Raw genomic sequence first — 14,909 nt, 5'->3', positions numbered from 1 at the left:
TAGTGCTTTCGCTTTTATTGCCAGCGGTTTAGATATTAATGGTTGTGTTGTGTGTTTAGAGTGTAGAGTAAATTTACATTGCTATCAAAGCTGTATGTTTCTTTAGTATTCCATCCTTCCATTCATTTTCGTGGGGGTGTGCTGGAGCCTATGCCAGGCGTTGATACACCCTGGACTGATTGCCAGCCAATCACCGGGCACATATAGAAAAACAATTATTCACACTCACATTCACACCTATGGACAATTTGGGGGGTCGCCAATTATTTCTTTAGTGTTGTCCCATGAAAAGATAGCATCAGTTAAAACATCATCATCATCGCTGCCCTCATGATGAAGTCCTGACTCAGCAGCTTGTGTGCATATTATTGCAGGGCGGTGTAGCGCATTATCAGACAACATCATAGTAAATAGCGGCTAAAGCTAGAGTTTGCTGACACACATGATGGGTCTCTGATAAATGGTTGCCGAGACCCAAGTGATGGAGGGGGGATAAACAAACAGCAGTCGGTGAGAGGCAACTAAAACACCAAACTAATGGATATGGAGAAGAGCACAACTGCGGCATGATCTAGTTCTCATGAAGCCCAGAGGGCCAGAAACTCCCTACTGGGGGGGAAGAAATGAAAACAATAATAATACACACAGCTGCTGCACACACACACATATACCAAGACAGACCACAACAGCTGCTAACACACACACACACACACACAGAAATTAACATTCTGGCGGAGATGTTTCAAGTCATTCAAAACAGCCATGAGGACAGCGGACATGTGTCATCTTTGCTTCTCCATCACAATTACAGAGGAAGTGGGGTTACTGTAGCAACCATAACTGGCATTCTCACCAACCAAAAAAGATGTTCTCCTATGAAGGTGGCTGATTGGCTGTATGCAGAGAACACAGGAAGGATATACGTTTAAACTAAAGTGGCGAGAATTACCATGACAATATTATTAAATGTCCAAATTGTCCATAGGTATGAATGTGAGTGTGAATGGTTGTTTGTCTATATGTGCCCTGTGATTGGCTGGCCACCAGTCCAGGGTGTACCCCGCCTCTCGCCCGAAGACAGCTGGAATAGGCTCCAGCACCCCCCGCGACCCTCGTGAGGAAAAGCGGTAGAAAATGAATGAATGAATATTATTAAATGACAATATTTCCATATCTAACTTGTTGTGTGGCGATATGGGGAAACAACTCTAAAAGTATACTCCACTCACTAATCGTGCTACAAAAAAAGGTCAGTTCGGATAATCCATAATGGCGCTTACAGGGAACATACAAGCCCTATCACAATGATTTAAATTTGCTGATCTGGTAAACATTCAAACAACCAAAATTATGCAAAAGCTAACAATAACATGCTACCCAAAAATGTACAAATTCTTCTCAAAAAGAGAGGAGAAATATGACCTTTGGGAAAAAAAATTACACTTAAAACACTTATGTTATATGTTCGGACAACAATAAAAGCCTTCGGCATTTGTGTGTGTGGAATCAAGTTATGGAACAAATTGAGTAAGGAACTCAAACAATGTTCTAAAATGAGCTATTACAAGCAACAGTACCAGCAGTTATGTTTATCATGCACAAGAAGTAACCGCTTTGCACATACAATGCTATGTCTTAGCACTCTTACCTTGGCTACTAACTCATCATTACATTGCCTGTACTTACTCGTTACCAAACTGTGTCGCTGTCAACTACTTCATCAGCTATTATCAATTTATTACCATCATTAAGTCCGTTGTACATTGAACAAATGTATTGCAACTGATGAGAAATGGATCAGGGGCAGGAATAAATAAGCTTTGCTTCTTTCTACTCCTTTTTGGACGTGCAGAATTGTGAATTGTGTTATGTGATGTGCTACAGTGTAATTTATGTGTAGGTTCAATATGAATTAAACCATTACCAACATATTCATTTAAAAAGTGCAGACTTTCTATTAAGGAAGGACCATTAAATAGGGGGGAGGGGGTTACTCAGAGAGTCGACTTCCTTCCTATCAGTGCCATTTCCTCCGTGCTGCTGCCAAATATTGCCCCTGGATAATGTCCCGTCGTGTCTGAGGAACATTAGTGTCATCAGACTCTGGAGGACATCTTGTCTTTCAGACCTGAAGTCACAATGTTACATAGCCCGGGTCTAAAAGAGACCTAAAATAAACACAGCTACAAAAAAAGGACCTTTTGTTGTTTTGTTCCTTGATGTGAACATGGAAGCTGCAGTTGAAAATCTGATGAGGAGAAAAAAATAACTCACAAAAGAAGAATCTGATGGTAAAAGAAGATCCAGAACCCTGGCTAAATGGACCGGAACTTGCTAACAAACAGACTCCAATGTGGCAGGGTCATGAAAGTAGTAAAACTTATTACAAGTTTGTTTGGTGCGCCAAGATGGTACACAGTCTTCTGTCCGAAGTCAATGTACTTCATATTTTTGTTGCCGTAGAACTGGCGCCATCATAGCGTACGAGACAAAGACAGGATCTCTCTTTGTTCCTATGACTGATCAATTCTAAAATTCCACCTGCTAGCTAGCATGCATTTCATAGGGGACTGCAGGTTGTTGACAGATATTTAACATGGCGACAGAGTGTACCGCCAACAGCTGTGAAAATAAAAAAGCAGCACCAGCATCTGATTATTTGCTAAGGTTACTGCATACAATTGCGAGACATCATTAGGTACTCCATCACATGTCACAAATATTTCTTTATCGGGATAATTAGATTTACTTTTATTTACAATGCTACAAAGGCATTCATTTAGGAATGTTTATTATTAGGATGAAAACCGCCTCTTTGTGGAGCTAACCAAAATATTAGAAATATTCCAGTACTACAAAATGGTACTATACCAATGAAAATCACATTGTTTTTATTAGGTGTCACTTAAGATTTACAGGTGCTCTTCATGCTGTGGGCAGTCAAGACTAAGTTAGTCCAGCATCAGTTGCGGAACACAACATAAACTCAAATCACACCCAGCTCAGCTAAACATGGCAACAGAACCTCCACCGTCGACAAAATACATTTTGGTATCATGTAAACACGCAGATACACAACAAACCTGACTGTGTTTTTGACGTGATGTAGCAAAGTTTTCAATATCCTCACGTATTCCTCCAAACAATATCCAACTAGCGAGCTACAAAAGTTATCCAAGATATATTCCCCGGTGTTTCCAACAAAAGGTGTGCATTGAGGCTAACAATAACTGACATTCGGACAATTTGCTCGGTTAGCACGTTAGTTAGCATATTAGCATGTTTGTTAGCTGTCAGACTGGCCAGTTTGTTGACCTTAGCCTGGCAACACACTCGCTATCCGTGTCGGTTGTGCTGAATTTTAAACAAATTAGGGTAAAAATGTGACTTACGCTGGTCAGTGTTCGCTCATTTTGTGTCATTTTTTAATCAAACTCGTTCCCTGTGTAATGGATACTGGTAGTAAAACGGTGTCGTTATTTCGACACCATGCTAAAGCTAGCTAGCTAGCTTACTAGCTAACACAACGGTTTGACGTTACTCAGCCTCCCTACTGCGCTGCCATAACAAACAACTTACCAGCGGGGCCGCCGCCGGGGCCGACAATTAAACGGATTCACTGGCCGAGTCGAGGCGTTGCTTCGGAGACTGGGACGGTGTTTGTCTCTCTGAAATCCAAGCTCGATAAACGCGTGGTAAAAAAAAAACACATCCAGTAGGCTAACGTCATTACAGTGAAGCTAACTGACTGTTTGGCTTTACACTTTATTTGCATGGACGACAGGCTGCGGTGCCCCCTACAGCACCTTTGTGACATTACAATGACAATATGACTAAACAGAAAAATGTACTGCATTGTCATGACAACATTGAAATTATATTTATTAACCATGTATATCTACATATTTGTCTAAACTGGTGCAGGATTACCATCATGACTGTTTAACTGTATAAAATGGGAAGTTTATTTAAAGTATACCCACGAACATTGCACATTACACAGCGCGCTTCCTGGATGCTTTAAATGTAGATCGGTGATGCCTTCGTAGCAAGTGCTCAAAATTATTACTTGGTTTCAACCTAATGAGAGTAAAATCTCTTTATTGAGTAAGCAACTTCTATATGTATATATAAATATGTATATACGTCTATATGTATAATCAAATATAGAGTATGCTAACCATATCCGCGCTATGTTATATATTATATTATACGAGTTAATCCATATTCTGTATCGTGCCCTCCAAACTTCCCAGTTGTCCATAAATGCAACAAATTCGTAACGGCTCAACCCTTTGACGCAACCGCGTGTGATTGGCTGTTCGTTTGAACACCGAGCAACTGGACAGCCAATCAGCGAATGCATTTTTTTATGTTGCCAGTAGCCCATGTACACAATTTGGCGATCACGAATTGTAGTGACACTGTACATGAACGATCAAGCAGTTTGGGGGAAAAATACTTTATATTTGTAAACAAAGACACTAAACACGGATAAGTGTTCAGTCATTATATTCCTCATCGTATATTGCCATGTATCTCGGGTAAGTTTGTTTTTTTCGGATTACAAGCAACTAGCTAGGCTAATGTGTTGACTTCACGTGTGTGTGTCGCAGTGAAATGCTCAAGGACGATTTACTCCACATAGCAATACAGATGCTAACTCACTAGATGTTAATAATAAAACGTTTCCAAATGACAATCACGTACCTGAATGTGACCTAAGACTAGCTTTACTGCAGATACAATGTGTGCTAACATAAAGGAAAACATGATGATTGTATGCATTAATATGAACAGAGACTGCTAGTAAGAGTTTTCAATGTTATTTTGAACAGAGACGGGCTGCTGTTTGAACTCGAAAATGGGAAACCCAAGTTAATCGTGCTCAGTCAAGGTGAGTCCACATGATTACTCTTATTTTTGAATATTTATAACATTTTCATTCGTTTCTACACAGCAGGTGTTGAGAGGAATCTAGGAAAGGTATGAACCCCCCAGTCACAGAATGATATGCAACTAAAGTACTGGTTAACTGTAGCACTGGTCTTCTATAAATAATCTATAATTGATTTTATGTGCAATTATTTCTGCAGCGTTCAGCCTTCAGGTCCCGCCCGGCCAGCATCTTGCGTTCTGGTCAGCCATCTTGCATGGTGCTGCCTGCACGTCCAGCCCGGCAGTGCACAAATCGACCCAAAGTTGCCAAGAACAAGGCAGGGGAAGGATCGTCCTCCCTCGACTCCAATGCAGCGTACGAGCGAGGGGCAGCCAGTCGTACGGCCTCCAAAACACGGGAGCATCAGACAGCCGGGGGCAAAGCCAAAACTGCACCCAAGGTGATTTTTTTTCTTCTTCTGTGTTTTATCGCCACTGCTCGCCATGCAAGAGTGCGCTAACCTTACTTGAGTGTGTGTGTCAGGTGCAGTCACATCGGCACAAATGCACAAATATCTCCACGGTATCCCTGACAACCAGCGGGAACACTGAAAGGACGCAAGGCAACGTGAAGGCAGGACCAAAGCACTCGAATAAAGGACAGAGCGACACTGAAGTGGGTTTACCTGGCGAAGAGGTGCAGCGGATCCTCAACGGCGTCCAAACCTCCAGCGATGACCAACCCACCGTAGAGGAGCACGGCGTTCTGATTCCTGATGGTGAACGACACTTTGAGTCATTGTTTCCTGTTACGTCAGAAATGAGACACGTATGTTTCACTTCCAGGACATCAAGGTGGAGGAGCGATGGAGGATAGAGTCGGATGGGATGAAACAAAGGGAGAAGAAACAACTTTAATATCACCACCAAAAGACAACAGGTGACCTTTGTCCTTATGTTCTCATTCTTTCCTAATTTGGATCAGCACTAAAGAGTACACAACTCCTGTTCTTGTGCCTTATTTACTGAGAATTCAAGGAAAATGTTAGCTAGCAAACGCTAATAAATTCCTAATTATAACAACTGTGGTGTTAATCAGGTCACATGGAGGTTTATTCAGCTGGTTGGAGGAGCGTGAAGTCCACACCAAAGCATCTGTGGAAGCCAAGAAGGCTCAGTGGAGACGGGAACTAAGTAAGTAAGCAGTTTTATTTCATTTCTGCTTGATGCTGTAAATGTAGTCGGGTCGTTAATTTACCTAAACCGCAAAGAGGACGAGGCGTTCATTGGAAGCGAGAGGCTGTTATATCTGAAATGTGAAAAGTCGTTATACATAAGTTCATTTTGTGGCTTTTATGGTAATTTGGAGTGCAGAAGAATGTGGCAAGCAAAACGTATAGCTCTCTTTATCCAGGTGATATTTTGTTAATAAATATATTGCACAAATATATTATGTTAAGGTGCAAACTGCTCTGACAGCATTAATACTACTGATGAGTTCATTGTACACAACAGGTACTGCAAGTTAGGGCTGCTCTGATCAATCAGTATTTGCCGGCTTCCATTAAAAAAAAATCATGTAATCGACTTATGCCAATACACGCCATTCAATGCCAATTACAAATTAATTGCCGATTAATCTAATTACTAATTTTGAGGCCACAGGCAGTCAGTCATGGGATCTTGGAATTGTCCTGACTTTTCTTCTTTATACCGCAAGTTGATTTATCCACATGACGATTTTCGATTGATTTCAGTCCTGGATGATCGGAATCGGCAGTTTAAAACCCTAATCGGAGTATTCAGAGTATTCATTTCACACCAACAGCTGAGAATCCATACCAAAATTTTAAAGCTACTGCATGCTGACTACTCATGATAAAGGTTGCTACTGCCATCTTGTGGCCTAAATGAACCTGTACATTTCCATAGCTGAGTTAGATAATCATGAGAGCATCCTGCTTGGCTGACATGTCACGTGTGTTTGCATTGTAGATGAACAGGTGGCCCTGAAGCAGCAGCAGCAAGACCAGTTGACCTCAGTCAGGCTGCAGGTATTTACATATATCTTCTTGTACTCAACACTTTAATATACGCTGGAGTGCCCCGCGAGGACTACCTGGAGCCTATCCCAGCTGTCTTTGGTCGCCGGTCAATCACAGGGCACATTTCGACAAACAACCATTCACACTCACATTCATACCTATGGACAATTTGGAGTCGCCAATTAACCTAGCATGTTTTTGGAATATGGGAGGAAACCGGAGTACCCGGAGAAAACCCACGTATGCACAGGGAGAACAAAACTCCACACAAAGATGGCCGAGGGTGGAATTGAACCCAAGCTGTGAAGTCTGCACGCTAACCACTCAACCGCCGTGCAGCCTGTAGAGCATCAATTTCTTCCATATAATATTCCTGTTGTTTTTGTATGTGTTTTAGTTGGAGGAGGACACAGGAAGTGTGTGTTCAGCTCAGTTGTTGGGTCGCCACAGAGAGCAGCCGGCAGCCATCAGGTCCAGCCTCAGACTCGGGGTAAAAGTCACCTCCTCAAATTCTTTTTACCATAAAAAATGTTGTCATTTACAACTGAAACATGGAAAAAAGGATGAATTGTGTATGTGTGTGTGTAGGCGGTGACTCCAATGGAGGAGTTGCTGACTGTCGAGAGGAGAGAGGAGCAGAGGAGGCACTGGTTGGAAGAGCTGGACCGACAGAGGGAGGAGACTAACGAGCGCAGAAAACGAGAGAAGCTGCTGCAGAGTCAGGTAGACCCGGTCCCACAAGACCAGTACTAGTACTAATACCAGGCTGTGTGACCTTTGCCCCACTGACCTTCTGCTTTCCCCGCAGAAAGAAGATCATGACCTCTGGGCCGCACACTTTGACTCAATGCATAGGCGACCCCCTGCAGCCACTCCAGTCCCGCCTCCAGTCCCCATCGGTGTCTCCAAGCGAGGGGACTTGGATTTGGATCCCTCGTCCAACTTGTCTCTGGCGTGGGACGCCGCAAGCAGCTGTGGAGCAGACAGTGTAGACCGAGTCAGTGTGGACACCAGTAGCAGATACCCGGCTAGAAGCAGGTAGCGCAGAACCACGCCCCTTTATGGAGAATAATAATATGGATCTAAGAGTGTTCTCTCAAGCCAGAAGCCAATTAAACTGTGATGCTCGGCATCACGACTATGAATGATAACACATCTAGGACATGATGATGCAACTCCACACTAGAATAGCACATGTTTGGTGCAGTTTTAAGCTGAAAAAACAGCCACAAGGCGGCAGAAGTACATTTTATAAGAACTCAGCCTGCATCTTTACCTTGTAAAAGAGCACTACAGCAACCAGGAAGTGAAAAAAACTTGGGAGTCCTGTTGTGCAAAGGAGGCTATGCAGTGAAGGGGAATTCTAACACACCAACGGTGCAGTTGCAAATAGTTCACGGTGTTAAATTTGTATAAAATGTCATTTTCATGTATTTTTTTGTTGAAAACTGATATTTTGCAGAAACTTACATGCTGATTACTAAAGAACGAAAAAAGGTAGAGACAAAAAAAAAATATATCTGATCTGGTATATATCATGTCTACACTACCGCTCAAACGTTTGGGATCACTTGGAAATGTTTTTGTCTAGTCTTGAGATATGGCTTTTTCTTGGTAGTCCTGCCATGAAGTCCAACATCCTGAAGTCCTGAAGTCGTAGCTTCACTGTTGACACTGACACTGGTGACGACCTGTGAGGCGTCTTTGTCTTAAACACACCCTCAGATATTTGTCTTCTTGCACAGTTGTGCAGCGTTTTTCTGTCCTTGTTAGACCCAGTTTGTGCTGCTCTCTGAAGGGAGTAGTTTTAACAGCATGGTAAGAGATTTTTTTAGATGGCTTTTCTAATCATCTATTAGCCTTATAAAATAATGAACTTGGATTAGCAGCCATACCAGGAGATTGATGCAGAGGACTGACAGTTGTTGATAGTAGGCCTCTATGCTAAAATGTACATCCTTCTTTGAAAACCATCTCATTCATTTTAATTGTTTGTGAAATGCATAAAAATGTGTTTTTCTTTGGAAAACAAAGAAATTTGCAAGTGATCCCAAACTTTTGAGCGGTAGTGTATGTGGCCCCAAAACACAATAATCTGTGTGCCTTGAAAAAAATCAGTCCAAATCATCAAAAATGGCCGCTACGGAGAATGACTGCGTTTGAAAAAATGTATTGAACAAGTTAAATATGTGTTGAGTTCTCCTATTTCTGTACTTTGTGTGTGTCAGCTATCTGAGGAGCATGACGGCCTTGCTGGACCCGGTACAGATGGAGGAGAGAGAGAGGAGGAGGCTCAAGCAGCTGGAGCAGCAAGTAAGAAGCGGAGGTTCGAGTCTAGTGATCTGTTTGAAAGCTCAATCAGCTAAGCCCGCCCCCTCTTCTTCTTCTTCTTCTCCTTCTTACAGAAAGCCATCGAAGCACAAGTGGAGGAGCGCCGCCAACAGAGGGCGCAAGAGGAGGCCAAGCGGAAGGCAGAGGAGGAAGCGGAGGAGAGGAGAGTGATGTTGGAGTGGAACGTTCTACAAACAAAGTACCAGGAGGACGCACACAAGGTGAACTAGTGACGCACAACTGCTAGTCGTCAACGTTAGACACAATCGACACGCCTGTTCACTATTAAAACAACTACATTAAAAAGTCAACACAACTGCATGAAGGAATCGGTACAATGTGTTCGTCAGGAGCAGCGAAAGGAGCATGGTCGTGGTGAAGGAGGAGCAAAGGAGTCACCGCAGCTCAGTGGTGAGTGGAGCAGTAACTGTACGCACGCTAACAGCTGTCAATCAATGATACACCGTGTGTGTGTTGTGTAGTTTTGCGTCAGGTTGGCAGATTAGAGGAGAAGAGAGACACAGCTGTACAGACAGGTAGGAAATGATCGCTTTCTTATTGTTATATGATTAATCCGGGAATTGATTAATCAGTTAATCAAGACCAAAGCTTGTGTGTTTGTTTACAGAAGCACCTCCGCCTCTAAGAGAAGACAGTGCTCAGACTACTGGACTGCCCGCTCCTCCTTCACACATCAAGAAGCAAGCTGTGAGAGGAGGCAAGGAGAGGATGTGTCGGCCTGAAGGAGGAGGAGGAGGAGTAGGAGGAGGAGGAAATCAATACGAAGCTTTTGCCAGGACAGAGAGGAGGAACGAGAAGAGACCTGAGTGGAACACACAAAGGTAACAAACCCCTTTGCGTTAAAAAAAAAAAAAAAAATAAAAAAGGGGGCTGCACGGTGGTCGAGTGGTTAGCGTGCAGACCTCACAGCTAGGAGACCCGAGTTCAATCCCACCCTCGGCCATCTCTGTGTGGAGTTTTCTCCGGGTACTCCGGTTTCCTCCCACATTCCAAAAACATGCTAGGTTAATTAGCGACTCCAAATTGTCCATAGGTATGAATGTGAGTGTGAATGGTTGTTTGTCTATATGTGCCCTGTGATTGGCTGGCCACCAGTCCAGGGTGTAGAAGACAGCTGGGATAGGCTCCAGCACTCCCCGTGACCCTTGTGAGTATAAGCAGTAGAAAATGAATTAATATAATATTGTGTAGGTTGCACTGCGGTCGAGTGGTTAGCGCGCAGACCTCACAGCTAGGAGACCTGGATTCAATTCCACCCTCTGCCATCTCTGTGTGGAGTTTGCATGTTCTCCCCGTGCATGCGTGGGTTTTCTCCGGGTACTCCGGTTTCCTCCCACATTCCAAAAACATGCTAGGTTAATTAGCGACTCCAAATTGTCCATAGGTATGAATGTGAGTGTGAATGGTTGTTTGTCTATATGTGCCCTGTGATTGGCTGGCCACCAGTCCAGGGTGTACCCCGCCTCTCGCCCCGAAGACAGCTGGGATAGGCTCCAGCACCCCCCGCGACCCTCGTGAGGATAAGCGATAGAAAATGAATAAATAATAAAAAGTATGTACATTTCTACCATGTCGTCTTCAGACCCAGTCGCCGCTTTGTTCCTGCGTCAGAACGCTACCCGGTCACGCTGCAAAGGAACCGCCAGGAGAGTCGACTCAAGAGGCAGGAGGAGCTTCTCACCCTGCAGGAGCGGAACTGCCAATCAAGAAGTGGCCCGCCTCCCCATCATCAGGACACCCAGCTCCCCTCCAAGGCATCTCAGTCTAAATGCAGCAAGGTGAGCGTGAGGTCCCACTTTCATTTGTGACTGACTGAGATCCAGACTGCCTTTTAAGACGAGTAGCGAAGCCTACTTTTTTTTTTTTTTTTTGCGTTTAGATCTGTTAGGGACACAACATTATTATGAAGACACTTTTGCTAACCTTTTTCTTTACGGGATGCAGGCGGACTCCAACAGTCGGAACGTCTCTGCGGTTGTTAGCGCTGAAAGGTGAGCAGCTTTGTCAAACATCTCAAACGTTTGTATTGTTGATGAACCGTAAACCATTCAATCCAACCCTTATCATGTTTACCTCCAAGGGGGAGCGTTCCTGCCGTCGCACAGGAAGCTCAGCCGCCTGTCCTGGAGTTCATCCCTTACATCCGCACCGATGAAGTCTTCAATTTGGACCCCGTAGAGCCCGCTAACACGCCCCCTCCACACACAGGTCAGTTAGACACACAATGTTATTAGTGGGGCATTACTGACAATCATGTTTTTTTCACTATTTACCATTAGTTTCTCTACCTTCTGATGCATCCCATGAAGACCTTCGACCTGGAAACACTCAGCGACAGCAGGAGATCCTTAAAGGGCTGGCACAGCTACGACAGGTAACACACACACACAGGAGAAGACACAACATGCAATAGCGGCTCATTGTTGGGTTTGTTTTGCAGGGTTTGCTACAAAAGCAGAGGCAACTGGAGACCGATTTGAGGCGCCATGACGACAAGCGTCTGTCGCCATCCATGACAGAGTGATTTTCTGTTCAACATGATCACTCGTAGGACGCCACCAGAGTCGCCACCACTGGAAACACAACGACACACAGGGGGGTGTCCAAAGTGCAGCTCGGGGATTTTTAACCGTCAGCTTGTTTTTTTGTTTTTTTTAAATATATTGGTTTTTAGCATTTTTAATACATCATGAGTTAATTTAATTAATACATCAAAGTATTGGTGCATTGGTGAATTTTTGTGTATGCGAATCAGTGGGGAAAAAGTTTGGACACCCCTGATCTACACATGTCTTTATCTCCATTTTCCATTAATTTATTGCAATTGTCAATAAAGTAGATGTTTTTTTTTAAAATAAAAAATATAGTGCACATTGGCACAAAATTCCACACTCTCACATTCATGGGAATTACGGGATGTCACTCGGGATGTCTGATAATTATCGGCTATCTGTATCAGATTTTTTTCCAAATTAAGGAAACTGATATAAAAAGAAAAATGCTTTCACCGTACAGAAAGTATTTTTTAGTAAAGTGGCAGCGAACTACAAAATAACTTCTTTACTCAGTCACGTTTTAATAAGAATAAAAAAAACATTAAAAAAAACAAAAGAAAAATGATATTTAAGTTAAAATCGATAACAGACTCAAACAACTTCCAAGGAAACAAACGAACATTTTTTACAACACGCAAGCGGGCATCCTCTGGAAGACGGAACGCCTCACAAAAAACTATGTGTCGCCTTTAGTCAAGTTAGCAACAAAATATTAACAGGACCAAAGTGGCTGCGAAAAAAACGAATCTTAAGAACGTCAAGAGCCGACAAACCCGTCGAGGCAGTGGTGCATTCAAGAACTTGAACTTGAAGCTGCATAGAGCCACAAAGTAGTCACTTTGTTACATTTAAAAGAAGATCCGAATGGACGGGAGAGATCTTCTTTAGCACCTGAGCTGCACCCCCGCCGTGCCCCCCCCCCCCCCCTGGAGGCAAACCTGGAGAACACAGCCATTTTGCACACTGGGCTTTGTTTGAGAGGGACTGAAGTAAAGCACCTTCTCTTCCTGTGTCTGGTTAGGTCGTAAAAGCTTCTTCTTCGTTTCTTATGAGGTAATCAATCAGAAACTGCCTTCAAAGTCAATTATAAAAACTAATATATTGGCTGGCTCGTTAGAGGAATGCTCCAATGTTCTTGTTCATTTTAAGAAGTGCTGTGGTCCGATGCTGGATTCAGGAGATCTTGTGCAGAAGAAGTCACTTCAGGAGGTCTGCAATAAATCCAGCATCCTACATCCCATTGAAGCCTCTGCCGCCGCCTCCTCCTCCTCCTCGGTGCCACCCCCAGTTCCGGCTATGACCCTGTCTGGCAGGGTAGCGGTACCCCCCTGGTAGTCCACCAAAGTCTGTGCCGGTCTGCTGTCTCTGACAGCGCCACATTCCCCCCAGAGAACCCTCGAATGATGGCGGCAATCGCAGGTCCAAGTGGGAAGGGAGGATGTGAGGGTGGTGGTGCTGCTCGGAGCTCCACTGCCGCTGGCGGTAAGGGGGCGCTTGTGAATGGGACGGAGTCTGGCAGCGATGCGGCGGAGGGTGACGGGGGCCTGGGTTGATCTTCTGCGGATGCTGTGTTACCATGGTGACGCTTGATGTTGTCTTGTTGCTGGATGCATCTCTGAGAAAGTTCACAAGTAAAAAAAAAATGTGCTTATATGTAGTACATACTTACAGGAAATACACCACACGGTACGCTTTTTCCTCACGAGGGTTGCGGGGGTGCTGGAGCCTATCCCAGCTGTCTTTGGGCGAGAGGCGGGGTCCACCGTGGACTGGTGGCCAGCCAATCACAGGGCACATATAGACAAACAACCATTCACACTCACATTCATACCTATGGACAATTTGGAGTCGCCAATTAACCTAGCATGTTTTTTTTTGGAATGTGGGAGGAAACCGGAGTACCCGGAGAAAACCCACGCATGCACGGGGAGAACATGCAAACTCCGCACAGAGATTGCCGGGGGTGGAATTGAACTCGGGTCTCCTAGCTGTGAGGTCTGCACGATAACCACTAGATCGCCATGCAGCCAAAAGACAAAACAAAAAAGCCAAAGATGTACCACTTCCACACGCAATAGGAGGATAACTTCTTTTCACTCTATCATGTTGGACATGCTGGTGCCTATCCCAGCTGTCTTCGGGCGAGAGGCGGGGTACAGCCTGGACTGGTGGCCAGCCAATCACAGGGCACATATAGACAAACAACCATTCACACTCACATTCATACCTATGGACAATTTGGAGTCGCTAATTTTTTTTTGGAATGTGGGAGGAAACCAGAGTACCCGGAGAAAACCCATGCATGCACGGGGAGAACATGCAAACTCCGCACAGGGTGGAATTGAACCCTGGTCTCCTAGCTGTGAGGTCAGCACGCTAACCACTAGTCCGCCGTGCCGCCCCCGGCTCAGCTTCACACTTCAAAATAATACAGGCAGCTAGCTAGCTAGCTCGCTCGCTACAGTAAACCCACAGTTCATTGAACGCATCGGTGGGAACGACACTTCTTGGCAAGGACTTCTATCCAAGAGGAGACTGAGGGCAGTGCTGCGTCAAAGTGGAGACTATGGAGTACAATACTGAAGCATCCACGGTAAGGTGATGTATGCATGTGTTACCACGATGAATGTACTTAACAATGACAAAAACTAGCATTATTATACGGCGGTACTACAAAAAGTACCTGCTTTTACCAATGATTACCGCGTATTGACCGTACAGTGGAAAAGGGGAATTAAAAATGTGATCGAATTTACTGACCTCAACGTGTCGCCCTCGACAGGACAGGAGTCCAAACTGGAGACGACGTCCGTGGAAATGCGTCCACACTGATCCGGTTTTTCTTCGGTCGCGTCCTCGCCGGGGTCAGCAGCTGCGTTCTGACTGGACGTCAGCGTAGACGAGCGAAACTCGGCGGAGTCGTCGCTTTTCCAGAGAGCCTGCTTTTTTGCCGCCGGGGACCCCCCCATGTCGGCCTCGGCGTCCATGCACTCCTGCTGCCTCTTGGCACGCAGATGTGAGATGGCCATCTGTAACATGTGCAGATCTTTGTCCGAGTGCCGGGCCTCGCCGTCCTGGA

At 44.6% G+C, this 14,909-nt stretch overlaps 3 protein-coding genes across 11 annotated transcripts in view; 1 reads left to right on the top strand and 2 right to left on the bottom strand.

The window, feature by feature from the left end:
* Window positions 1–3,809, bottom strand: part of ip6k1 (inositol hexakisphosphate kinase 1) — a 16,328-nt gene extending 12,519 nt beyond the window's left edge. For 3 of the 6 annotated variants that reach the window (XM_058054687.1, XM_058054690.1, XM_058054688.1), the window contains exon 1: window positions 3,580–3,809. The gene's annotated coding sequence lies outside the window, so the exon portion shown is untranslated. The other 3 variants (XM_058054689.1, XM_058054692.1, XM_058054691.1) reach the window with 2 other exon arrangements.
* ccdc66 (coiled-coil domain containing 66) lies at window positions 3,310–12,182 on the top strand. 3 transcript variants are annotated; one of them, XM_058054683.1, is made up of 21 exons: window positions 3,310–4,544; window positions 4,839–4,897; window positions 4,961–4,986; window positions 5,097–5,339; window positions 5,423–5,657; window positions 5,725–5,818; window positions 5,978–6,072; window positions 6,874–6,932; window positions 7,327–7,413; window positions 7,512–7,646; window positions 7,732–7,961; window positions 9,152–9,236; window positions 9,329–9,475; window positions 9,605–9,665; window positions 9,737–9,790; window positions 9,883–10,096; window positions 10,858–11,053; window positions 11,220–11,266; window positions 11,356–11,483; window positions 11,555–11,649; window positions 11,716–12,182. In XM_058054683.1, the coding sequence occupies exons 1-21, from the start codon at window positions 4,534–4,536 to the stop codon at window positions 11,797–11,799; spliced, it is 2,385 nt and encodes a 794-aa protein (XP_057910666.1). In that variant the 5' UTR covers window positions 3,310–4,533; the 3' UTR covers window positions 11,800–12,182. The 3 variants fall into 3 exon arrangements, with proteins under 3 accessions (XP_057910666.1, XP_057910665.1, XP_057910664.1); XM_058054682.1 differs by having other exon boundaries at window positions 3,311–4,544; window positions 4,964–4,986; window positions 7,321–7,413; window positions 11,716–12,181; XM_058054681.1 differs by having other exon boundaries at window positions 3,312–4,544; window positions 7,321–7,413; window positions 11,716–12,180.
* Window positions 10,838–14,909, bottom strand: part of tasora (transcription activation suppressor a) — a 21,578-nt gene continuing 17,506 nt past the window's right edge. For both annotated transcript variants that reach the window (XM_058054680.1, XM_058054679.1), the window contains exons 27-30: window positions 14,591–14,909; window positions 11,349–13,445; window positions 11,199–11,259; window positions 10,838–11,039 (exon numbers count right to left, since the gene is read on the bottom strand). The exon at window positions 14,591–14,909 is cut by the window's right edge and continues 129 nt beyond it. In XM_058054680.1, the coding sequence (XP_057910663.1) occupies window positions 13,061–13,445; window positions 14,591–14,909 (704 nt within the window). In that variant the 3' untranslated portion in view covers window positions 10,838–11,039; window positions 11,199–11,259; window positions 11,349–13,060. The remainder of the gene's footprint in view (window positions 11,040–11,198; window positions 11,260–11,348; window positions 13,446–14,590) is intronic.

This window comes from Doryrhamphus excisus, chromosome 18 (genome assembly GCF_030265055.1).
Source record: "Doryrhamphus excisus isolate RoL2022-K1 chromosome 18, RoL_Dexc_1.0, whole genome shotgun sequence".
NCBI classification, from domain to species: domain Eukaryota; kingdom Metazoa; phylum Chordata; class Actinopteri; order Syngnathiformes; family Syngnathidae; genus Doryrhamphus; species Doryrhamphus excisus.
The sequence above is the reverse complement of the archived record's forward strand: the minus strand, read 5'-3'. Positions and strand labels throughout refer to the sequence as shown.